This window comes from Perkinsus marinus (assembly GCF_000006405.1).
Source record: "Perkinsus marinus ATCC 50983 genomic scaffold scf_1104296948436, whole genome shotgun sequence".
Taxonomy (NCBI): domain Eukaryota; phylum Perkinsozoa; order Perkinsida; family Perkinsidae; genus Perkinsus; species Perkinsus marinus.
Window position 1 is genome coordinate 209,476 of NW_003210195.1, and position 23,700 is coordinate 233,175.

The 23,700-nt window shown below is 47.0% G+C and overlaps 8 protein-coding genes and 2 non-coding genes across 10 annotated transcripts; 9 read left to right on the plus strand and 1 right to left on the minus strand.

Annotated features, from left to right (window-relative positions):
• Positions 1 to 55: 55 nt before the first annotated feature.
• Positions 56 to 1,767, plus strand: Pmar_PMAR005874 (conserved hypothetical protein). The gene is made up of 9 exons (XM_002778698.1): positions 56 to 255; positions 320 to 406; positions 489 to 677; positions 731 to 820; positions 872 to 970; positions 1,021 to 1,121; positions 1,192 to 1,333; positions 1,382 to 1,509; positions 1,586 to 1,767. Exons 1-9 carry the CDS (start codon positions 94 to 96, stop codon positions 1,728 to 1,730), a joined length of 1,143 nt encoding a protein of 380 aa, XP_002778744.1. The 5' UTR covers positions 56 to 93; the 3' UTR covers positions 1,731 to 1,767.
• Positions 1,768 to 5,455: 3,688 nt separating this feature from the next.
• Positions 5,456 to 7,289, plus strand: Pmar_PMAR005875 (gaf domain protein, putative; the record flags this gene model as incomplete). The annotated part of the gene is made up of 11 exons (XM_002778699.1): positions 5,456 to 5,492; positions 5,541 to 5,678; positions 5,729 to 5,853; positions 5,905 to 6,011; positions 6,064 to 6,116; positions 6,174 to 6,400; positions 6,470 to 6,578; positions 6,619 to 6,777; positions 6,823 to 6,931; positions 6,986 to 7,135; positions 7,202 to 7,289. The coding sequence occupies 11 exons, from the start codon at positions 5,456 to 5,458 to the stop codon at positions 7,287 to 7,289; spliced, it is 1,302 nt and encodes a 433-aa protein (XP_002778745.1).
• A 254-nt stretch (positions 7,290 to 7,543) lies between these two features.
• Pmar_PMAR005876 (conserved hypothetical protein) lies at positions 7,544 to 9,519 on the plus strand (the record flags this gene model as incomplete). The annotated part of the gene is made up of 8 exons (XM_002778700.1): positions 7,544 to 7,620; positions 7,669 to 7,730; positions 8,272 to 8,428; positions 8,501 to 8,647; positions 8,693 to 8,847; positions 8,880 to 8,988; positions 9,037 to 9,173; positions 9,233 to 9,519. The coding sequence occupies 8 exons, from the start codon at positions 7,544 to 7,546 to the stop codon at positions 9,517 to 9,519; spliced, it is 1,131 nt and encodes a 376-aa protein (XP_002778746.1).
• A 2,495-nt stretch (positions 9,520 to 12,014) lies between these two features.
• Pmar_PMAR005877 (FK506-binding protein, putative) lies at positions 12,015 to 13,047 on the minus strand. The gene is made up of 5 exons (XM_002778701.1): positions 12,907 to 13,047; positions 12,759 to 12,858; positions 12,477 to 12,680; positions 12,318 to 12,416; positions 12,015 to 12,264 (listed from the first exon to the last, which is right to left on the minus strand). The coding sequence occupies exons 1-5, from the start codon at positions 13,027 to 13,029 to the stop codon at positions 12,092 to 12,094; spliced, it is 699 nt and encodes a 232-aa protein (XP_002778747.1). The 5' UTR covers positions 13,030 to 13,047; the 3' UTR covers positions 12,015 to 12,091.
• Positions 13,048 to 14,403: 1,356 nt separating this feature from the next.
• On the plus strand, positions 14,404 to 15,759 carry Pmar_PMAR005878 (conserved hypothetical protein; the record flags this gene model as incomplete). The annotated part of the gene is made up of 8 exons (XM_002778702.1): positions 14,404 to 14,502; positions 14,548 to 14,746; positions 14,820 to 14,907; positions 14,994 to 15,137; positions 15,184 to 15,264; positions 15,325 to 15,436; positions 15,497 to 15,596; positions 15,645 to 15,759. Exons 2-8 carry the CDS (start codon positions 14,580 to 14,582, stop codon positions 15,757 to 15,759), a joined length of 807 nt encoding a protein of 268 aa, XP_002778748.1. The 5' UTR covers positions 14,404 to 14,502; positions 14,548 to 14,579.
• A 218-nt stretch (positions 15,760 to 15,977) lies between these two features.
• Pmar_PMAR005879 (hypothetical protein) lies at positions 15,978 to 17,417 on the plus strand (the record flags this gene model as incomplete). Its single annotated transcript, XM_002778703.1, has 6 exons — positions 15,978 to 16,022; positions 16,076 to 16,218; positions 16,299 to 16,411; positions 16,468 to 16,565; positions 16,618 to 16,838; positions 16,880 to 17,417. 6 exons carry the CDS (start codon positions 15,978 to 15,980, stop codon positions 17,001 to 17,003), a joined length of 744 nt encoding a protein of 247 aa, XP_002778749.1. The 3' UTR covers positions 17,004 to 17,417.
• Positions 17,418 to 17,485: 68 nt separating this feature from the next.
• Positions 17,486 to 18,785, plus strand: Pmar_PMAR005880 (hypothetical protein; the record flags this gene model as incomplete). Its single annotated transcript, XM_002778704.1, has 7 exons — positions 17,486 to 17,637; positions 17,684 to 17,767; positions 17,836 to 17,954; positions 18,026 to 18,116; positions 18,179 to 18,291; positions 18,344 to 18,474; positions 18,529 to 18,785. 7 exons carry the CDS (start codon positions 17,486 to 17,488, stop codon positions 18,658 to 18,660), a joined length of 822 nt encoding a protein of 273 aa, XP_002778750.1. The 3' UTR covers positions 18,661 to 18,785.
• Positions 18,786 to 20,347: 1,562 nt separating this feature from the next.
• On the plus strand, positions 20,348 to 20,898 carry Pmar_PMAR005881 (hypothetical protein; the record flags this gene model as incomplete). Its single annotated transcript, XM_002778705.1, has 3 exons — positions 20,348 to 20,449; positions 20,511 to 20,649; positions 20,852 to 20,898. The coding sequence occupies 3 exons, from the start codon at positions 20,348 to 20,350 to the stop codon at positions 20,896 to 20,898; spliced, it is 288 nt and encodes a 95-aa protein (XP_002778751.1).
• A 1,464-nt stretch (positions 20,899 to 22,362) lies between these two features.
• Pmar_PMAR005882 lies at positions 22,363 to 22,436 on the plus strand. Its single transcript has one exon. It is a non-coding gene; the product is annotated as a tRNA-Val (tRNA).
• Positions 22,437 to 22,534: 98 nt separating this feature from the next.
• On the plus strand, positions 22,535 to 22,608 carry Pmar_PMAR005883. Its single transcript has one exon. It is a non-coding gene; the product is annotated as a tRNA-Val (tRNA).
• Positions 22,609 to 23,700: the final 1,092 nt, after the last annotated feature.

Below are 23,700 nucleotides of genomic sequence, written 5' to 3' on the forward strand. Positions count from 1 at the left end.
GGGCCTCTGCTATTGACTATACTCATGATCATCGTCATCGCTTTGGTATGTTTCGAAGTTTATTCTTACAACTCTTTCATATTAAAGTTTGCCATGAGTCTTCGCGACGGTCCGATAGAGAACGATGACGATGAGCAACAAGTGTTGCCAACCAAAGCAGACGGTCTCGGGTTTATTGAGCCTCTCACAACTCTCGCTGAAGAGTTCTCTCACTCCCCAGGACACCAGCGTAAGATTAGGCTCATGGCTGAGAAAGTAAGGCTTTCTGCTATTGATGGTAATGGTCAGGAGTTCATGGCTTCTGTTTTATGACTATCAGGTAAAGGCGACACACTGGCGTCGTGTACGTGGTGATGGTAACTGTTTTTACCGTGCTTTAGGCTCCACACTTGTGGAGAGAATGCTTGTAAGGAGGTTGAATAGCCCTCTGCTTGTTAGAATACCGACTTCATGCGTTGTGAATGATAAATGACTATGTATTCACTCAGTTGGAAGGAGACATCGATAAGTTCCATACCTTCGTTCATCATGCACTCCATCTTGCCCGTCGTAGTGAAAAGATAAATGGTAGATGGCATGGTCTACTACAGAGGGATGAGGAGGGATATCGTCGACGTGCTGGTAGAGATTTCTTACACTACACCAGTGCTGATAGTCCCCTACACTTTTGGAATGAGGTATGCTCCCATTATGGGGGGGAGGGAAGGGCTGCCCGATCCATTCTCCTCAGCTTCTCAATGACAAGACCATGGATCACGGGATCGTGGCTTTAGTCCGACTAGCGACCTATCAATATGCTATAGAGAATGAGGACATGGAAGTAACGATATATGGCTGTGAACTTGTGTATGAAGTAATTGAATATCTGCAGGTTGGCGGTATGCCACTGGCAGAGGCGGCTCTAGCCAGCAGTGACGCTGAAACCTTCGATGAGTGGTTGGATAGAGAGGTGAGGACTGATGAGCAGGAGGTAGGAAGCAGTGTAGGATACTTCCTTTCATTCATCTCTGGATCATGTAGGCTGGCTCCTTGGCTATGATGCTAGCCGCTTCGGCCCTCAACGTCAGATTCCTAGCAGTCAAACTAGACCGCGATATGAAGACGGCTTTGCAAAGAGTCGAGTAGTAGCATTCGGATGAAGCTATCTAGGAGTTGGTATAACTCAGCTTAAATGTTGATTCCTTGTTGTAGATTCTTACCCGTTGGCCGTTCCGCTCCAAAGGGACCGGATGAGCGTTGGGATGCCATACTTTTATCCAAACCAGGGCATTATGACGTTCTGTATGAGTCACCTGTAGGAGAGGAGCTGTTCTCTCTACAGAACGAAAACAACGTAAATGGCTTATACCTCCGTTGTGTATGCATGTCGTGTGTGTATCAGGTCATAGAGAACTGCTCTTATTGGCGTTGTAAGCCTAAATGCCCGATATGTAGATGTGATATTGAAACGTATGAAGACGTATTATGTGGTGTATCACCAGACTGTGCTGAATTGTTCCATCGATGCTGGTAGTACTTCAGGATGGTTATCTTCCTCTTTCTGCCCCTCGCGTACCGCTATCCTAGTATTGTGCTTTTCTCGTAGTTTCAAGTCCATGGTGGATCATGATAGCCTAGGACAGTCTGGAGGAAGTTCATCTCATGTTGTTGTGAGATGTCCGGTTTGCCGCATCAAATTTACTGAAGCCGAAGTCGAGGATGCAATATCTGGCTCAAGAAAGACTGTGTGATAGTCAAGTTAACTGATAATTCTCTTGTTCATCAGCGCTTTGTGACATCGTCACAAGTTGTTCAAAAACCTCACATACTTTTGGGTTGTTAGTGAATGCTGCTCGAGTACATAAAATGCTTACCAACTACTATCAAACGAAGGAATTAACCTCCAATATGTAGTCTGCTCCCTCCATAGCTCATTGTAATAGCAGATCCGTCTCTGGCCAAATACATGAATTGAGTAAGAATTGGTAGGTGCCCACTTGGATGATCATGCCTACCACAATAGGATCATCGCTATGCTGATATGCAAATCAATGAGCTGGTTAAATGTCGTATAATCACTCAGACTCTCCAGTGTAGGGAGGGAATATGCAGCCGGATGAGGCTTGGACATGGACAGTGCCGTTATAAGAAGGGGTAATCGGGTGTTATGATGTCGAGTATAATGCATCATACTGAGCTAGTGGAGTTGTGCTTGAGTTGTATAGTAAGTTGTGTATAATTTATAGCTCGACGCCTTCCATGAATATGACGGGAGACGTAGTGCACGATGACCGTGTACAGAAGACCCTAGAGCGTATAGCTGAACGTAACGCGGCATCATGTGATATGATTCGTATCCTTCCTTCGTATCTGCGTAGGTCGATATCACCGGGATGTGGTAGTGCTCTTCACAGATGTTAGGGAAGTGATTGATAACGGGGTTTAAGGAAGCATTGGCACAATAACAGCAATAATAGTAACTCAAGAGTCGTTGATGGATATGGAATATTCATCACAATAGTAACACATTTCAGAAAACTTATACCATGGTACAGCGACACTTCAATCGAGTATATTCCACTCAATTTCATCAATCATGCCAGAGCTGGGCTGCTGATCAACATAGTCGTTGTCATCGCGAGAGCTTCCTCCCCTTCCGCCACCGGGGAATGCTATTGATTGATCGAGGAGTGCACGCGTGTACCTTCGGGAGCCGTTCGAGACCATCATACATGAAGAACTTTTGTACAATCTGCCGATGTCAGGAGAATTGATCAAATATCGAGCTGCTGCTAAGTCATCCGTAGAGTACTCCTCGAACCCTATCCCTACACCACATATCTGAGATGTAAGTCCTACTTCGAGACATAGGTAGTAATGACATACTAGAGATAGGAAGCGAATATCCTCCTGGAGCATTTTATGTGGATCTAAATTGCTATGCCGCACATATGGTGACGTAGTGAGCCCGGAGGGAGGCACTACTGGCAACCTAACAACGAGAATGTGATACGATACAAGGTAACAGGGAGTGTTACGATATGTCCAACGCTGGATGCAGAACACGAGGCTCTAAAGGCAGCTGTCGGCGTGTAGGCCTCATGCCAACTCTTGCTGTACAGCCGCCCACCAAACCAAACTGGCATGGGAATGGTAGGTGGACTTGGAGGATTTGAGCAATACAGCTGAGAGCTGGCACCAGCTGAGAGTACTGAATAATAATGAAGCAAGGATATGCAGAATAGCATTATCACACCATCGGACCACTCACTTTAGTGATAGCCCCCTGTACAGAACGGAGGTCACCTAGGTCTGTAGAGGTACCCGACACCATATGGGAGCTACCCAGTCTTGAACCTACGCCGAAAGAAGTTACTCCCGAATATGATGGAAATGCTACGTGATGCAAACATTCGTGATACACTGAGTGAGCCAAGAGACTCATTGGATAGAGTGGCTCTACTGCTGGTAGCATCACCTCCTCCTCCACGCTCTTCACTCCGTGACGTGAGCAAGGGAGACCATAACCTGAGAGTCGATCCCCCATCGTTTACAACAATAGTAGCATCCTCACTCGGGTGTGTCGCTCTCACGCTTCCACAGGATGGGGTATATGTCCCGTAACTGTTGGCATAATACTGTTCGATGATTAGTTAACGCATGGATGTTAGCCCTAAGCCTATGATATGTATGGAAGGTGTTCAATGCACTCAATGACGATGATGATGGAGCCTCATAAAGAGGACTATCTCCATGAGTAGCAGCATCACTCTCCTGACACCAAACCTGGCCATACCCGGTGATTGTGCTTAGAGCGCTACATTGATGAAAGCAGCAATATCTCTACGAACCTCAGACTCGGCAGATATATCATCATGCAGCTTCTGACTGTATACTTGTAGGGTCTCCCTCCAAAGGATCATCGGGTCGATGACGGCCTCGCTGGACCCACCCTTTGAGTCAGAGATCGCTATGAGCCTCGTACGCAGGTCCTCGATTCGCTAAAGATGGGAAACTGGGAGGTTAATGAAGCCCGTGGGTTGATTACTCTTTTCAAGGAAGCTATCTCTTCAGCAAGATGCGCCCGTTTAGCGACTAATGCTGATACATGTCCCTTCGATGCATTCCGTGGAGGTGCCTCTATCCGAGTTTGTATTGCATGCAGTATTCGTGGCATGTTCACCGTCTACAATATCAAGCGTGGTGTAGGAACATACGCTCTTGGTACGCAGTAGTACATATCGCTCAAGTATTGATGCATATTCGGTGTTATACTCATATATATCGGAATAGCAACAACCCATACATGAATACCTGCAATATGAGGCCGCAGCCGGAATGACGACCATACTACCCCTTCCCACCACCACCATCCTACTACTACCTCCATTGTGCCTTCCCACATATAGTGCATGGCAGTGACCTATTGAGAGGTGCTGCTCCGGCTTGTACTGGGGTCTTCCGATCCTTGGAGCTTTTGTCGATGCCAACCTCTTCAGAGGCTAAACAAGCGGATGGGATAATGATTGTATTTAACTGTCTCCCCTCAGCGAAGGCGGATGCCATCTCCATGGGGATCAATACAACCACTGTCAAAGTGTGCTAGATATAAATCCTGTGGGGGATCATCAGGTCGTGCTTTCTTCCCCCCCCTTGACCCGGAGGTAGGATGCGGAGGTCGCCCAAGCGAGGTGTCGACTGGACTCCAGGCACTGGAGGGCACCACCCAGGCGAACCTCCTCCTCCTAGTGGACAAGGTGATCAACTGCAGCAAGCTGCTTGCACCTCAGCAGTGACCACCTCGTCCACCCTCTCCCATTCCTCTGGGTCATGGGATTTCAGTATATTGTCTGGAGTAAGCACCGACTGTCACCAAATCTCACCGATGTCACTATTTCTTCATGCAAGTGTATGTAAGAGTTCTTAGGGCCGTGGACAAGGATGTGCGCCGATGTAGGGGCAGGAGGATGATGAATGTATATGCTCTAATGGATGGTGTTGGTGGCTCATTAGTGCTTGTCCAAGGTTCGGCTCGAATTTGTGATATTTAACATAGGTCACGACTCTGTTACAGGATTCCTGTACCTTCCGTTGTGCCACGGACGGAAACTCAGGTTTGTGACAAAGAAAACGGGAGATCGCAGATCTTTAGAACTTTATCAGCTCAAGGCTTTCTCAGTTTCATGATTGGATGCTTCTGCGTCGCAGAGCGGCAGGTTTCTCACGACATATCGCGGGATTAAGATTCGGGAGGCCTTGGTGTGTTACCTTGCTGGGGGGCGGCGCCCGTTTTTCCTCGACTAATTCCACAACACAGGGAGGAGAAGCAGGCGAGGCCGAATACCGAACTCACAGTGTGAACTGTGCGGTGAACGATAATGGAGTCCTGCAGCCGTTGCAATCGAAGGACTACCTCCTATTTGCGCTTTCGAGCGCTATACCGATGATTGGCTTTGGGTTCATGGATAATACGATCATGATTCAGGCAGGGGAGCTTATCGACATGTCCTTCGGTAGCAGTGGCATCGTCCACACTGTCGGCATCGCTCCTTTGTTCCTAGGCGTGAGGTTCGGACTGTCAACACTAACGGCTGCTGCAGTTGGTCAGCTCTTCAGTGACGCAAGTGGAGTCTGCTTCGGCAGCACTGTTGATAATCTTGTCTGCAGACTATTCCCCAGACTTCAGCAGGGCGAGATAGGTACTATAGTTTCAAAGGTTGACTCAGTTGTGGTACGCATCATTCTGTAGGGAAACGCATAACAGCAGCGCATTTACAAACAGGAAGTCCATATGCAGCGAGACTCAAGTTCTTGAGAACGTTTTCGGCTGTTGCTGGTGTTATGATTGGATGCAGCCTGGGAATGACACAATTGGTGAGTGTGAGGCTATCGCTCGTCTAGGGGGGAAGTGCATATCCGTGTTAGCTTTTTATGGATCTCAAGAAAGCGGAAAGGTTGAAGGCCCTACAGCAATGTCGTCCCCTTTTTGTTACCTTGATGGAAGAGGGGCATGAGCTCCTCAATTGTCAAAGGTATATCTATTCACGATAGAAGTAGAAAACTCGTCCCACCATAGATGTTCAGATGCGCACTGTATCTCAAGGTGGACGATACGGCGGGCCCGGTGAGCGATCCAAGTGAGATGAGCTATTCATCCGATGTTCGCTCGATCTTCACGGCGACGTTGACTGTAGATACGAGCGATTATGATCTGTGGATGGCTGGTATGCCTTCTGAGTCCAACTCTATCAGCGATTCCGAGGAGAAATTGGAATCACGTATGCGAGCATGGCGAACTATGGAACAAGATAAGGATGGGTACATCAGTACCAACGATTTGGCTGCCGTGGTAACCAAGATGGGATATAAGTCGGCAGTGGGACAGGCGCTGGATGCCAGGAGCGATAATCAAGTGGCAGAGGTAATCTCCGACGATATTTGGTAACGGGTTATTTGTATGAAGAGGATATAGATACTCGCTTCGTGTGAGGTTAAAGGTGACAGAATTAGTTTTGAACAATTCGATAGAGTCATGCCCAAGTTGATCAAGTTGATAAATCAAGACTGTCGCTTTTCTCCCAAGCAGAGGCCTCTATTAGGTGAGAGGGAGCATGTAACATAGTCTAAGCTTTATCATAGAGCACGTTCTACGAACTGGTGAAGTATTACGTATTGACGATGTTGAGTCGCCGATGTTGAACAAGACAGGGCTGCGAGTGGATCCTAATAATATGGACCGATACAGAGGTGTCCGGACACACTCGGTTTTAATATGCCCTGTAGTTGATCCAAAGACTGGTAGTAATTAAGAGTAGATGGACCGGCAAGTGAGCATGGTCTTAGGTACCGCGATTGGTGTAGTTGAATGTGTGAATAAATATCGAAAGCATCATCATCACGCAGTTCCATCTAGGCAATTGAATGCTTCAAAGCGGAATGCACCGGAGATAGTGTGAGGATCGAGAGGCTGCTCGGCGCTGAATCGGAGTAGCCGGATCTTTCACAGTTACGTGTCCAGCGAGTCGGGGCCATCTGGCGGTCTACCACCCACTCCAGCGAGTCAGTCATCAGCCTCAACTACACGCAAACCGGACCCAAACAAAATACAACGGACGCAAACCGTTACACATGACTTTCAGAAGATGAAATACAAAGGGTAGTATCTATGGGAGGCGTGATTGGAGTATATGCCAACTGGCTCATGTAGCGCCAATCCTCTCAGATTCACCGACAATGACGTGAAGATTGTGACCGCCTTATGCAGTCATGCAGCTACCTTTGCTAGGCAGTGTGGCTTTATCGAGGACTAAATACAGCAGCTTCGTGAGTACAGTTGTCAACACCCGTTCAACAAAAGCATCAAGTGCTAGTCGCATGTCATGAATATTATAATACTGTCCCACGTAGGGTTTTATTTCTACCATTGCTCATTGCATACGACAGTTGAAGTCGCGTACTACTAATACTAGTTGTGCCAAGTGATAATGTTTATGCCCGTGGCTTGCACTGGAAATCTTCCGTGTTCTATCAGTGGTTCAAGGGATGATTAGTGGGATGATGAAAAATGGTCAACCAGCAAAGGAACACGATGCTTAGAGGATATGAACCAGGCCTTCGTGACGGAGGGCCGGCTCAGCTCGGGTACTCCACATCTATTGATTGGGAAGTCTGGAATTATTATCGCTGTAGAGACAACGTCATTGGTGGGCGAATGTTTCATGTCTCACCATGGTCCTTCGGTTTCTCAAGATGTGAAAGCGCGCACTAAACTCTACTCTAAATGGGTCTCTGGTTCGATTTCTAGTTGGGGCATTTTTCGTGGGAAGAAAACGACGCTACATCGCGAGAGCGGGTGTTGTTGCGGCGTATGTTCCACTTGCTCCGTATCCAGCTTCTGGACCCACTTCGGAGCCACTCTGGCGAAATCCTCAAGCGACAGAAAATAGCACGGATCGACGATAGAGCCCAGGAGTGGAGGATAAGTGTTCTACTTCAAGCGGAATACCAGCTCTACCTAGCCTAGGAAAGGGGTTCTGGGAAAAGGGGCCAGAATGAACTATTGGTCGTGTGTCCCATCACAAGTAGAGCACATCTATTGATAAGATTTGCGTATTGAGTGCCTCAGTGGGTTGCCAAGAAGATATTACTCTAAATCTATCCTAGCTGAGCATTGTCAGCTTCTATCACTTCGTGTGGTGTTGCTAGTCGGAGCTGTTGGAGTCTAGGTAAAGAGAGGAAGAGTGAGGCTTCTCAAGAATATTTGGTGCATGTTATGGTTGTGGATTTCCATAGGCCCTCTTTTCCCAATGTGTGGACGCGTAGCTTGTACCCTTCCACCCCAAAGGATTCAACGCATTGGAAGGGCCAGAAGGATGGTTCGGCACTCGCCAAGTGGAGTAGCCCCAAGACCCAGATATAATGTCGGGCCGATGAGCCGTCTACCCTGCATGTAAGTCTGTGGGTGTCCTAGGCTCGACAGTGGCTTTACGTGTTAGTTCTCTGGTTATCACATTTACACCAGATACACTCGCAGTTCGGGAGAGGCATCCGACGGAAACTCGTCTGGAGAGCGGTGTTTGGAATATATGAGTTGGGGTCTACAGGGGCAAGGCACCCAACATCTGTCCACCATCAATGCGAGAATTGAGACGGTTGCGACTTCTCGAATGTAGTTCAGATAGAAATAACCACACTTCCTAAACATTGCACGCAGTTACTCTCCTCATTTGATACACCGCGAACGTTGTGTACTCATCGTTGATGGGTTCTTCGAGTGGTATACTAAGAAGGATGGAAGCAAAACACCATACTTCATACGATTCAATAACGATGTTGCTGAGAAACCTTTGCCAAGCGAAGATACAATGGGTGAGATGTGTTCGTTGAATGTACTTCCCTAGTTGCCTTATTCCTCGGAGCAGATCTTCCAATTGAGGACGACGCCTGGCCAGTTGAGCAGCAGTTCTGGGAAAGTGCGGGAACTATACGTGAACCTTTGCTCATGGCCTGGTAACCTCTCTTAATTACTGATGAGCATCATGAACAGCTGTTTGTTAGTCTGTATGCACCTCCTGTGGTGGAAGATGATCCACACAGTTTCACCATTATGACGATGGAGTCGGCTGGTCCCGTCACTAAAATTCATGACAGGATGCCGGTCCTATTAACTCCCGAGTGTGCAGCGGAATGGATAGGTAACGATCACACACGGGCTCCCTGCTAGTACTCTATCAGTACTGTTTGTGTTACCTAGATCGATCGAGGGCATCAGACACTGCATTACTGCGCAAGATAGCAGAGGTCGCTCGTGAAACAGCCAAGCAGAGTGTTACAGCATACGAGGTCCCAACACTGGCCAACAACATACGGAATGATGTTTCGGATTGTCTACTTCCGCTATCAGCATGGAAAAAGAAACAATTCGACAATGGGCTAGGTAGATTCTTCAAGAAGGCTGCCAAGAAACAGGAAACCGAGGCTCCTGAACGGCAGCCTGACGATGCGGAAGACCCGCCAGCCAAGAAGAGAAAGGCTGAATAATATCATCGAGTCTTATATGCCAATATGACTAGCACTGATCGTCTTTCTTTGGGATGATCAATAGTATCAAGTTAGTACCATTTTTAATTGTTGGGAGATTGAGTTACCAATAGGGACGGTCAATTAGGGATGAATAGCGGATTGTATGTGAAGATCCGCACACGTATCATATCGCATTGAGCAGTGACGCTATCATGCCAGCAATGTCGTTCCTGATAATGATGATGATGAACACAATTGCTATCGGGTAATTATTGTCAGCGATTCTTTTGGGATTGATGTTCTGTGTTGATTCATGGGTGAGTTCATTAAAAATCCACTTAATCATACCGGAGGGATGTATGAGCCTCTCGATGGAGCGAACATCAATTGAACATGATAACGTATCACTGAGAACGATGATACTGTTACTATCGGCGGTTGGCCTAAGAACTTAAGGTATACGCTCAGCTCCTCGTATTTACCACTCGGACACCAATACGATATATCAGAAACTATCGAGCACAGAGCACTATCATGGGTCACCCTGAGGTCCAATAATGAGACCTAGCCTTCTCCAGCTGTATACGACTGTGATGTAGCCGCTGATGGAACAACGGACTGTCCAGTTCGCTGAAATCATACCTTGTTGGACTAGTGGTATTTCCCCCTCACCTGCATTCCTGTTGCCTGCACCTTCGCCGCATATTCCTCTAGTTCACCCTTCTCATATTTGCCTGACCACGTATGATGGAGTTTATTGACCAAGGCGTTGTGGGTGGCTTCCAGTTGGTACGTGTAGTAGAGATAGGAGAATGATAAAAGGAGACTCAAGCCAAATAATTTACGTGTTGGTCTGATGAGGTACTTCGTGGGAACTGAGGAGAAGGGGCTCAAGTCGTCTTAATCGGAGGGGCGTCGCGATGCTCATGAGGATGTTGGTGGCAACAGGACATGTGTATATTCCTACCTTTCCTCCGGGAACGGTTAACCATGAAGTATAGTGACGTAGTGAGTGTACTGAATGCCACACTTTGCTTGGCTGATACACGGAAGACCTGCCAGCTCGTCCTAACCCTTCTATCTACCCAACCATCTGAGGTGTTGGGATCGGTGTTCGCTGACGGCTCTCCGGCCGGCTCCATCACTGTACTCCGATCAGGCCCTGTTGGGTGGGCACCATCACTATCCTCTGGTGTGAGTGGGCTTGGTAGTACATTCATCGTTGATGTTGACATTATGGAACTCTACGAGCATAAACACACATCTTTACATGATAGAAAGTCTAACTCATTGGTGAACATTGAAAAAAGAGTCTATTACTCGTGAGAGAACATGTGCTTGATAGGTACAGTAGCCTTATCAAGTGATGAGGTGATGTCATACACGAGTCCCTTCATCTTCATCATATCCATCCTGAACTGACGAATAGGAGTACTCGCCTCACACCCTTCTACTGTTGAATTATCACTACTGTGTAGCGGATGGTTGCGACTATCATCTGCCATCAGCTGCGAGACCTCATTCCTCAACCTCGCATTGAACCGTCTCAGCTCATCTCGTCGGTTTCCCACAGACGGTGCCCTTCGAGCTGCGAGTATGTGATCGGCGGATTCATCCCCTTTACTCTCGACTCCCCATGAATCGACGCTTACATTCGGAGATTCAGTAGCCCCTCCGATTCCTGCTCGATGGTAGCACTCGTTCGGCCTGGGTACATCTTCGATAACCACAGACGCTGGATCTATTAGGTCGAGGTCTTCTAAAGAGCTACTACTCGATGATGATGCCGACCTTCGACTCGGATGCATTTGATGAATGATAACTGGATCATTATTGGCCACTTGGGTTGCGCTGCTCAGGGTACTCTCCTGGACGGATCTCACAACCTCAGATTCATCAGAAGGTATACTAGAGTTGGGAACGTGTATTGAGGGCGTCGAAGGGCGATGTCCACCCTCATCAGTGGTTCCCTCATACACCTCATCCCTCCCATTATGCGTGTATCCTACACTGTAGTCCCCATGCTTGCTGCAGGCCCTGTGAGTAGATGCAGTGCAATGATCGGTATGTACCAGAGACTCCCCCCTGCCTTGGTGGAGCATTGTCAACCAACTATACCCTACACCCAACAGGATATCATCCAATTCCCCGGCTCTCCCTTCTAGTGCATCAATACCATCATCATTATAGACAGAGTATGACCGGTATCCCCTCTCCATAGTACCCTCTCCTCTTCCTGTAGTGCCTAGGTAGGTCAAACTCCTGATCAATTCCTCCTGTTGGGAGTGTAAATGTTGCAAGGCTGCTATATGGTGAGTTGATATAGGGTAGTGATGATGATAATGGTCGACGTCGGAATGGGGATCGCTTCCCGTTCCGGAGGCATTACAACTCATTCATAGAGCAATGACAAAAGAAGTTCGACTTGAAGTGAAAAGAGAGCGCGAAGGCTACTACGTGACAGTGCTCAAGTGCTTATGCCTCTCGTGGAGTTAACTGCAACACTAGTTACTACAATAGAAACAACGTTGGAAGGTAGGGACTAACGATAGCAGCTGTAGAGACGTATACCAAGTTGAAGTACCAGTCACTACTGGGCAACATCAGTCTTATCCTCCTTGTGTTGACGCCGCCGATCCTTCTTAGCTTGGAATTTAGCCTTCTTGGCGGCTATCTCATCCTCATTGAGGGCACGCTTCTTATTGGCAGCTCGTCTCTCCTTCATCTTCAGTCTACGTTTCATTTTACGACTGCTGGTCGTAACTGCTGGAATATAGAGTAATCTAGTAACCTAGATGTTGTAGAGATATGCCCACCATCTGAGGAGGGCGCTCCCTCATCTGTTAATGCCTTATAAGCCGCAGCGGTGACGACGTCATCGGAGGGAGCAGCCTCGTCAGCCTGCTCATCTTGCCCTAAATCAAACCAGAGGATGATAGTGTGAGTAGAAAAGATACGTATTGTAATAGACATACCTGCTCCTTTGGCGTCGCACTCATCCCCCTGTTGTTGTTGTCGGTGTAGACGCTTCAAGTGGGCCTTGCTGGCTTTATGCTTTTCGAGATCACCCTGGCTGAGCAGGAGTTTCTCAGGGCACAGTTGACAGCAGAATTGTTCAGCGTAGGTATTAGTCTTAGGTGCAGACTTCTCCTCGTTCTCTTCCTCCTCATCATCATCACCTATAGAAGATCATAAGGTATACAGTAGAGATCAAGGAGCCTCGCCGCAATACACCCCTAATGCCCATATTCCAATACCTATCTCATCCTCTTGGTCCAACTCCTCTTCTTCCTCATCAGAAGAGCTGCTGCAGGATGTATCACCCTCGACAATAGCTGATAGGGGCATCATAGCGCGCTGACATATACAAGGTGAATACATCGACCCTCACTCCGAAGAGACTACCTGTAGCCTCCGTCTCTGCTTATCCGTGAGCTCATCCCCATCACTGTCACTATCCGATGCATCACTATCCTCGTTGAACTGGGCGCGGCTTATTTTATCGATACCGAGGACTCGTTTAAACATGAGAGTGGGGGAGAAGGAGAAAACTGACAAGCTGAGAAAACTCCTCAAAAACTCCATGCAATATCATATATCCGTTACCAACAGTTACACTCAAGCATCTCTCATAACCGCAACGATAACCACCGATGGGAGGAAACCAAATCAGCATCACAAACATGGATACGATAACCATACCAACTCATCGGGTCCAAGTCCAGGCTGATCTACCACTCGTTTCGAACCGTGCCCATCATTACTCTGTACTATATCATCATCATCCTTCACACACCAGCCATTACCCTTCTTCTCTTTAGAATCCCTCAATGTCATAGCACGAACCCGACTTATCCGCTGTCATCATTCTCCAAAGTCTCTCCGAGGCTGACCTACCCGTATGGGCTATAACATGTAAAAGCACTAGTTGTAGCTACAAATGTCGCAACAAATATCGGTACCCAATGGAAAAGGCTCCCACCCTAGAGTTGCGAAGGACCAAGAGTGGCCTTGGCGACACATGACCATATGGTTATGCCATAGATTGTGGTAGCTCGACCAGCATCTCGAGCAATTCATCGTCCCAATCTCTATGCAGAAGATCTAATGTCCGTGACACCTACTCGGCGACATACCGATGTCGCCGAGCAAATGGCCACCATTGGAGGTCACCTTATGGAGTGTCCTACAATGGCCCTATAACTTGCCCCAAAAGAGCACTTCACTGTTACCTAGGAGGCAGAGGAGCGTTGTTCTAGAGAGCGAATGGTAATCTAACAAATTCCTTAAAGGACTTTGAGGATCTCACGTATGATCCTCAAAGAAGGAGGCCGAGGAGCTGCATCTTATAACACTTAAGATAAGCTGCTACGTAAAAAGCGTTAGGCTGGCCGGATTCAGCTCACCCTTGGCTTACGAGGCCGAAACAGGGAGTTTCGGCATCAATTTTTGGACCTTCCGACTGTCAGCACGAGATATCAACCACAACGATAGTTCGCAAATAGACCGAGAAACTGCGCTCTCCAGGGATAGATCCTGCGACCTTCTGACTGTCAGCACGACATATTAACCGCCACACCAATTCACCAAACCCTGCGAACCGCCGCTAGTCCAGCTCAATATGAATTTTTTTCGCTCCCAGACAACGGCGCCTCTACCATGCTCCGTGACTTCGCCTCACTTTTTATCGGTCGTGATAATGAGTGGTGCCCTGGTGGTGTGATAGGTGGCCTGTGTTTTTGCCCTGCAGTTCTGCTAACCTTCTAGTTTAGTTCTTACCACCAGCAATTGTATCATAGTTTTTACTGTGTATGTTATCTCTGTCGCTAGCAAGTTTCAACTGCATAGAAGGTACGGCAGCAGCAGTAACAGCAGCTGGTAGAAGTGCTGCTGCTTCTCGTGGTGTCCTACACCGACCGTACCAGCGAACTTTAGTAGAAGGTAAATACCATGTACTACCTGTAAAGGAAATACCTCCTCATATTATAAGACCAAGACATGGTAAAACGAGTTCTATGCTCTCGTGATGTTGACTTGTTGTGGTAGGTATACGGGCTGATGGAACAGTCCCTCCTGCCATGCCACCTTCGGAGAGCTATACGTGGCCTCGGTTTGAGATAAAAACTCCCGAGGTTATAGACCGCATTCGCCGAGCTGCTCTATTAGCTGGTAAAGCTTTAGATGTTGCTTTGAATGCTGCAAACCCAGGAACTACGACAACTGAGATAGATGACCTGGTCATTGAGTGAGTAGGGCTCCTCTATACACGCGATGATGGCAAGCAATCTCCTATATCGTCTTGATCTGGTACTGTTCAGTTTCCTCGTTTCCGAAGGAGCTTATCCATCTGGTATCAACTACATGGGTTTCCCCAGAGCAGTGTGTATGTCTGTGAATGAATGCGTGGTAATGGCATCTACGTCATCATAGCCACTATCATCTCTGTTCTCGCCCTATGAACCCCCTTCTAATTCCTTGTGTACCTATCTTAGGTCCATGGTATACCTGATACCCGACCCCTACAAGCAGGGGATATAGTGAACATGGATGTTACCTGTTATCTAGATGGAGTGTATGGTGATACATCAGATATGGCTATTGTTGGTGGTGAGGTGGATACTCAGGGAAGGAAACTTGTAATAAGCGTGTGTCGCGGCTAGTAATGATAATATTTGATTTAAGGTTAATGCAAGCCACCGAGCTTTAGAAGCAGCTATTAAGGCTTGTAAGCCTGGTCAGCCCTTCAACGCTATAGCAAAGGCGGTAACGGCATCTGTGGTTCATCAGTCTAATGAATGATGTTTGCATTCACAGTCATCTTAGGTTGTCCAGGTGGCCCGTGAAGAAGGTTTTACTGTGAACCCTCAGTTTTGTGGCCACTTCATCGGCACTGAGATGCACTTACTACCTAACATACTGCATACACCAGAGCATGGTACGGTTATAATGTGGGCTGGGACCCTGTGAGCTGGTGATGTGTTAAGTGTCATGTTAGGTGATATGGATGAGATCATGCAACCTGGGCAGGTGTTTACTATAGAGCCTGTCCTTTGCGAAGGAGTGGGATGGAGTAGACAATGGAATGATGGATGGACGTAAGCTAGTTAGTGATAGATGCTTGCACGGCATGTATACGTATACAGTTACGTAACCGTTGATAACGGTAGGGCGGCACAGTGTGAGCACATGGTCAACATCACTACCGATGGAGTTGAGATCCTAACTAAACGTCCTGGTGCTGTAGGCTGTGGCCAATAAGCTATGGTCTCGAGCATCGTTATGAAGATGCTGTTGTTCATTACGAGAACTGTCCCTCGAGGTGTCACGCCGTTGCTGTGGGTTTCCGCTAATTGAGAGTCTCAGCGAGTTGGGTTATTTAATACTTGAGAAATGTACCCGACCGGGCTGGATATAAGAAGGGTGTGGTTCTTCATCCGCATCCTCCTCGTTGTATTGTCTTCATCCATATTATTATAATGGCTACGGCAATGCCTGGTGACTTTGTTGGCGCTGCTCTGCAGGTATGTGGATAATCATAATAACTCTCGAGGTTTAACTGGGGTCTCTCACTTAGCCTTGGGGTAGCACCATCGTACCATCTATGGATCGAGCAATACCCCCACATCTCCCACCTCCCCCAGTCCCCCCTCCGTCAGCATTTCCACCTCGTACATCGATTCGCGTCGAGAATATGAATATCATCAATGACTATGCAGTGTAGGGCTCTCTTACCGAAGTGCACTCATCATGCGCGTCATCTATTTAATCTATCCTTACATTAATGCTATATGTAATAGGCTCTCACCACCTGGCAGGACAAGTCGGAGGCCTCCCATGAGGTCTGACAACATCAGTGTGGATCAATCAGTTTTATCCATGCAGAGACCACAATTAGCTTCTCCCTTGGAGAGTAGGGTATTTGGATATGCTTAGACTATTGTATTCCATGATTCGCATCCATGTTAGATCCTGAGCCGTCCGGTCCACTGCTGCAATCCCCCAGACAGCAACAGCAACAGCAGCAAATGGCGGGGGCGGCGGCAACATCTCGTCTCCTTACCACTGTGAGACCTCTGCTCACACTATCTTTGACTTCGATCAAAACCTCGTGCTCAGGAGGATCGGTCAATCGAGGATGGTGTTTCGAGTGGTATGTGTGCCGAATGCCGAGCTAATGGTGTTCCACCTGGCTTTTGTATGCATGACAGCGCTCCAATACCAGTGGATCATCCCAAGACTAGTCAACAGCAACAAAAAGAACTACGAGTTATCTCATCCCGTGATGGATCTAGCCATCCTAGAGTCGGGTCTGCACATACAAGATATCGTCCGTTAAGGTATACTACTTGTTCTCACTCCAATCAAGCATTCATGTCAGGCTCCGGGCATTCCTTGGAGCACAACGGGCCGAGTTAGAGAGGTATCTGGGGAACCCTGAACTTGTTGAGAAATCGTTCCAATTCGTCAACTCTATGAGGATCAATGGTCCACCAGAGCTATAAGCAGATGGCGGGATGAACTGATATACGAAGCTGTTGATAACTCAAGAATCGGCTTGAGTCGGTCGTTGTTCTTGGAATCGGTGCTTGTGTCCTCTCTTCCTCTCTCCTCATCTCGGCTCTATTCTCATTTTGATAGTCACCTCTCGTTGCGTCCTTATACGGACATTCCTCTGCCACTGGTTCTGCTGATGCTGCTCAATCCAATGCGACATCCACAGTGTAGTAGTTGATGATAATGATGTTCCTCTTATCATTATTATGATCATCATCATTGTCGCCGCAATAAACAGAGTATCATGCCATTCGGCCGCTTATTTTTTGCCCCTCTGACTGCAACATGTTATGGACGTGAATAAAAGATAGTAGTACTGATGCCCCTCCATGTTGGGTGAGTGATTGTAAGCATCCCTTTTATGTGTGGCTAGTTGAGTTTGTAGTGGGCGATATATATTCCCTGTAGTCTCGCGACTATCGATTCCCTGATGATACCTCCAAATGATAGAGAAGAAGATGCCACCAGCGGCACTACTCCCGGCTCTGCAGATGTTGCTGACCCTACGCTGGTCATTTCTGATACGAGCAACGGTGGCGTAGATGCAGTCCCGAATCCGCAGTTGTTGATAGATGCTCAGAGGTGTTAACGATGAGATCATTGTATGTTGTAGAGGAGTTCCTAGCAGGATGCAGAATGAAAGACCTAGGGCTCAGACGATCGGTGAGGGAGGCAAGGAGCATTTGGCCGTTATCGAAAGGCTCCGTGAAAGGTAGGTTACTCGATAACTTATAAATCATAAGAGCTTTTAGAGGAAGTCAATGAGCTAGTTTATGTTAGACGAGCAAGCATAGGCCAGAGCATTCTGCTCCCCAGCGAGACTGAAGCAGGGAGTCTACGTGGAGATAGACGAAGGCGGAAGAGTTGGGCAGTGCCACTTAGAACTAGCATTCGCTTGAGTAGGACCTGGCAGCTGATGACTGGAGCCGTTGAGTAAAGCGGCTTATATCACAGAGTTTTATTATTATAGATAGCGATGGAAAGAGCGAGGACGAGATGATGGGTGAAGTTCTTGGTCTTGATGGGAGCGGACAGGAAAGAGATGACCATTCGGGAATAGAGTAGGGTCCAGCTCTACAGCATTGAGTTGAACCAAGACACACGTCATGATTATGTATATCAGGGACGAGGATTGTTGTTCAACTCATAGCTTCACTGAAGACGATGGCTACGAAGAAGAGGAGGAGGAAGCTCCTCTACCAGCTGGTCAGCGGCGTGTTAGTGCAGCGTCTTTGGGTGAGTTGGCTCCCATCGGCTCTCACCGGCTCTTATGCTGTCTCTACTCCAGACTCTGACGAAATAGCGGTAACATCTCATCAGGATGGCAGAGGTGCTCGACGGGTTCAACTGGTAGATCTACGGAAGAGCATACGAGCCCTCGGGAACTACGCACAGGCTACCCGCTTCCTTGCATCCAAGGTGACTTCAGTCATTACTTAGTAACCTCCACATTATAATGCTGTCTTTTCTCAGACTAGATTCAGACTATCTGAGCTTCCCGAATCTTATAAATTAGCCGAGAAAATAGACAGGGTTCTGAGGATAAAGACATCAATACTATCTGCAGCATGGCATGTGATCATATGCAACCATGTCTTTGCATAACTCCTATCTCAGTATTGGATCCGTATCTCGAGGTCACCTTGGGGTATATTCATGTTATATAGAGTCCCTCTTCTCCTACAGATCCCAATTGACATCCTTTTCATCTACTGCCCGGTACAAGTAAGAATTCTTAATACTGTGAAGGCTCAGTCTACACGTAATGCAAAATCATGCTTCACGTTTTAGAGTGATAATGAAAGTATGAGTCTGTGTGGCACGTATCCAGGGTTGGTCGAGTTTGGTCCGACCGCCCATCTAGTAGTAGTGTTATTAGTATGGATATCTACATACATCTACGTCTGGTATCAAAGTAGCAGGCAAGTGATGAGCTAGTCCTCTCCATGGGTAGTATCAGCAATGGAGGTTGCACCTTAAAGGTACCTCAAACCGCTGTTCATAGGCAGAGTATCGCACTCAGCGTTGATACCCGTGAGTCACACTCATTTATCATCCTTCTTGTTCATGCTATTCTGTAGTGTCTGTCCTTCTTGAGTGGTATCCTTGTAACACGACAGTTCCCTGCACCACCATCGAGTAACGATACTCATCAAATACTCGATCCAGCTGTTCTAGTTGATGTTGCGGCATTAATCCATCTAGTAGGACGATAGACCATTCATTGTCTAACATACTTGTCAAAACTGTATCTCGACCGGACTATCCTAGATGATCATTTCACTGCTTAGATAGTTGGACTACCCTTCTGTTTGGTATCCGACATCATCATCTTTATGCGTTGGCCTTTCTCAATAATTCAGCATAGCTACTTTGCGGATTATGAGAGAATGAGGTATCCGAATGGCACCACACCCTGTCTCAATCTTGACCATCGACCAATTAGGTCCATCGTATTCTGTCTCTCTGCTACGCCATTGATGTTCGTGTCGCAGGTGATAGTTATGATACGATTCAGATCAAGTATGTGGATGGGCAGTGTGGTTCCTTTAACCTTCTAACTCGTCATTGTTTCCCCCTAGGTTCCACGAAGACAACATCATTACAGACAGCGGATGATGACTATGGATCCCCCTTGCCTTTGATACTCTGGGGAGGAGCTACCATCACAGCTGTTAATCTTGTCGGTTACAGTCAATCCATGATAGGTCCCTCCTCTCATCCCGGTTCAGGTAGCGAATCTTCTGAGTTTGCGATATCTACAGGATACAGAGGGGACGAGTCTAGGAGAGACAGTAGCAGAGGTGTGCACTTTGAGCATCAATCCTAATGTTATAAACTCAGCTCTCTATGCATCCAGTTAGGCTGTTGTGGTAGGTTCCTCCATTCGTTAGAGCATTGAGATCGAATCCTCATATTGATTATAGGAATGTTGGACGATTGAATGAAACCCAAATAGGTCAGATAGCAGACTTCTTGGAACGTAACACAACATTAGCTCAAATACGTTTCTCAGAAAACAATGGGATAAGTATTACAGGTGATAAGAATACACCCCAAAGACTCGCCAGGAACCGTCCTCAGGTGCGGAACTCATGGCGAATGCTGTATGGGAGAATGTGAAACACAACATTAATGCTGGTAACAATATCTTTATGAGCGGCTATTCCTCAACACTTCAGGCGCACCCGAACTCTCTACTCTAAAAAAGTTCAATACCATTGGCATTATAGATATATTATCATCTACCAAAACAGTACTCTCACCCGATCCAGTTAGAATACCCCTACAGATGCTTCCGGAGGAGGAAGCTAAGGCCATCAATATGGATGACATATCATGTTTTGAAGGGTGCCCATTCGTCACCACTGCGTGGAGGTCTGAGGATCCCAGTGTAAGTACACCTTTACACGTTATAACTCGAGCAAGTGTACAATGTTATATGTTGACTTCAGGTGAGAGTAATGTTTGATGCCTCTGGTATATTCGCATTAACTCTCATGAAACGTAACGCTCAGCTCCTTGAGGTGGACATTGCCTCAAATCAACTCACTGATGCCTGCATAAATAGTCTCATAGACCTCTTGGCGGCATGTAGTATTCTGTATGGTCGGAATAGTCAGTGGTAGACTCCATAGGTGAACGTCTCCAGTATTTGGATATATCGGCTAACTACTTCACGAACAGAGGTATAGCATTATTATCGGACAGCATCGCCACTCATGGAAGGTTGAGAAGTGTATACTCAATAGAACATGCCTTCTGATATGCTTCGGTTTGATTGTCCTCATTGTAGGTCCGAGTGAGCCATGTTCTTCTAGACTTGGATTATCTCAAATGTAGATCTACTCTGGACCTGAGTATCGGCGCAGTGTATCGTGGAGCAATAAAAAGGCATCAAGTGTTATCATACTCCCAATCAAATTGTCATATAGATGCTCTACAAGAGTGAAACAATCTGCCTGGAGGTGTGGCCTTGGAATCAAACAGCTTGATACAGACTACCCATCATTGGATGAGTAAGCTAGTACACTCTATCGGGGATACCCTCAGTCTTGGATGCTTTGTGATAATGAGCGCTTCTCATTATGCTTTTCACAGGTATGGCCTAGCATTAGTGAGAATGATCGTCTCTGACTATGGCCTGGCCAGGGATTGGTTCCGTTCCCAACCCTTGGATATTCAGTATCATGCCATACAACGAGTACAGTACTGGTTAATAAATACGCCTCGCAATGACCTATATCAAGATAATGAAAGATCTTGGTCACTGTGACGCTGATGAGCCAGGATCGTTGCTGGATCTCACTGAGGAGATTGCATTGGCCAGAAATCCTCCCAAGCAGATGAGGCTTGCTAAGCTGTCATTATATCATCTGCAATTCCTTCGATATGAAACTCTTGTAGATATGAACAGCAGTTCTCAAGGGCTGTATTGTGCCCCTCGGATGCAATCATAGTCGCATCATGCCTGACAAACTGCAATACGGTTCTTACGGAGTTGTCCTTACGAGGGCAACGTATTGGGGTGCAAGGGACGGTCGCTATCATAGATGCCGTTACGTAAGTGGCGAGTACTCACATATGGCCCATGACCTGGTTCACAGATATCTTGGTGGTGTGAATACACTTGACATAGCCTTTAACGAGATATATTCTGTTGACGATGAGGTAAAAGACTCAACTAGTCTACACGCAGCCACTGCCGCCACCGATATACGAGGTAATGATGCTGAAAAATCAGCATCCTCTATGATCATTACGGTCTCAGCCTCATCCACGAACAGTACCGTAACAGACGCCTTAATTGACGCGCTGACGTCTACTGATAGTCTCAGACTTGTCGACATTACAGGTAACCTCGCCTTTTATCCATACATAGACGATATTAATCGTGCTGCGCATGTTCATGGTCTCACTAAGGTTACTGTACACTGATAAAGCTTATTGTAGAGAACATATTGCGTTTGCCTGGTGACAACGGATTATCGTTGCACATTCGATAACGAAAAACTGAGGACCGTGTCTCGCGAACGCTTGGGTACTCTATAGCGATCGGGTGAACCATTGTTATCTTGAGTGCTCCCGTATCCCTCGAACAATGTTGAGAACCAAGCAGCTTCGCCAGCGGCGGGGGGAACGTTGCGAGTTCATGGAAGTCAACATTGTCGAAGGGGAGCGGGCGATTTCGGCAATTGCCACTTACGCTATCACGATTCGTTCCCTGAGGGATAACTGGGAGAACATTCAAACACATGAAATGGAACGGAGTGGTCGAGAGACAAATATCTGATATCATATCATCTTGCTGGAATGGTCTAGTTGGTTATGACGACTGCCTAACACGCAGTAGGTCCCGAGTTCGATTCTCGGTTCCAGTATGTTACAATTGTTATACACAAAGTCACATAATTCTGTGTCAAACACATAAAATGGAACCGCATCGTTGAGAAACAAATGTCTGGTCGTGCACTAACCTGCTGGAATGGTCTAGTTGGTTATGACGACTGCCTCACACGCAGTAGGTCCCGAGTTCGATTCTCGGTTCCAGTATCGTGCAGTCATTGTACAAAGAGCCGCACAACTCCGTACAAAATATACTATGGAACGGCGCCGTCAAACGATTGCTCGAGCGGTCTAGCTAGGTATATGATGAGTGTTACATATGCAGCATGTTTCGAGACCAGCCTCCGATTTCGGTATAGCATAAAACGTGGGTTTCACTCACTCCTGAATCTACTCCCATTGCCTCCCGTTCAACCACCACATCCTATTATTCATTCACGCTAGTCACTAATTTCTATGAATTCAACTTGCGCGTCCACCCAATCATCCATCAAATTACTGACTTCATACCTTGCAGTCTCTAAATTCACACGCATTCTTTTGCGTGCGCATCTCCATGCTACTCAACCTACTTAGCCTACTGGAAGCGACAGTGCGACACCACAACCCTCCAAATCTAGGCTTTTCACGGGCCACCATGGCCTTATCATTCAATTTGAGGCGTTATTCGCGGGTGCTGGTATGTATCATGTCATAGTTACTCTGTGATCACAGGTACATGTTGGCAGCGCCATGCGGGAGTGAAAGACGGTGACCATCCACTACTACCCTCAGAATTTTATGGAAAGAAGTTGATATTGTGGTGACTGGTGACACTTAACCTGAAAAATTGTTAATAAATCGATTCAACTGTTTTTGCTGAACAGCTTCGTATCACCACTATCTACCCAGATGCGCATGTTCATGGTCTCACTAAGGTTACTGTACACTGATAAAGCTTATTGTAGAGAACATATTGCGTTTGCCTGGTGACAACGGATTATCGTTGCACATTCGATAACGAAAAACTGAGGACCGTGTCTCGCGAACGCTTGGGTACTCTATAGCGATCGGGTGAACCATTGTTATCTTGAGTGCTCCCGTATCCCTCGAACAATGTTGAGAACCAAGCAGCTTCGCCAGCGGCGGGGGGAACGTTGCGAGTTCATGGAAGTCAACATTGTCGAAGGGGAGCGGGCGATTTCGGCAATTGCCACTTACGCTATCACGATTCGTTCCCTGAGGGATAACTGGGAGAACATTCAAACACATGAAATGGAACGGAGTGGTCGAGAGACAAATATCTGATATCATATCATC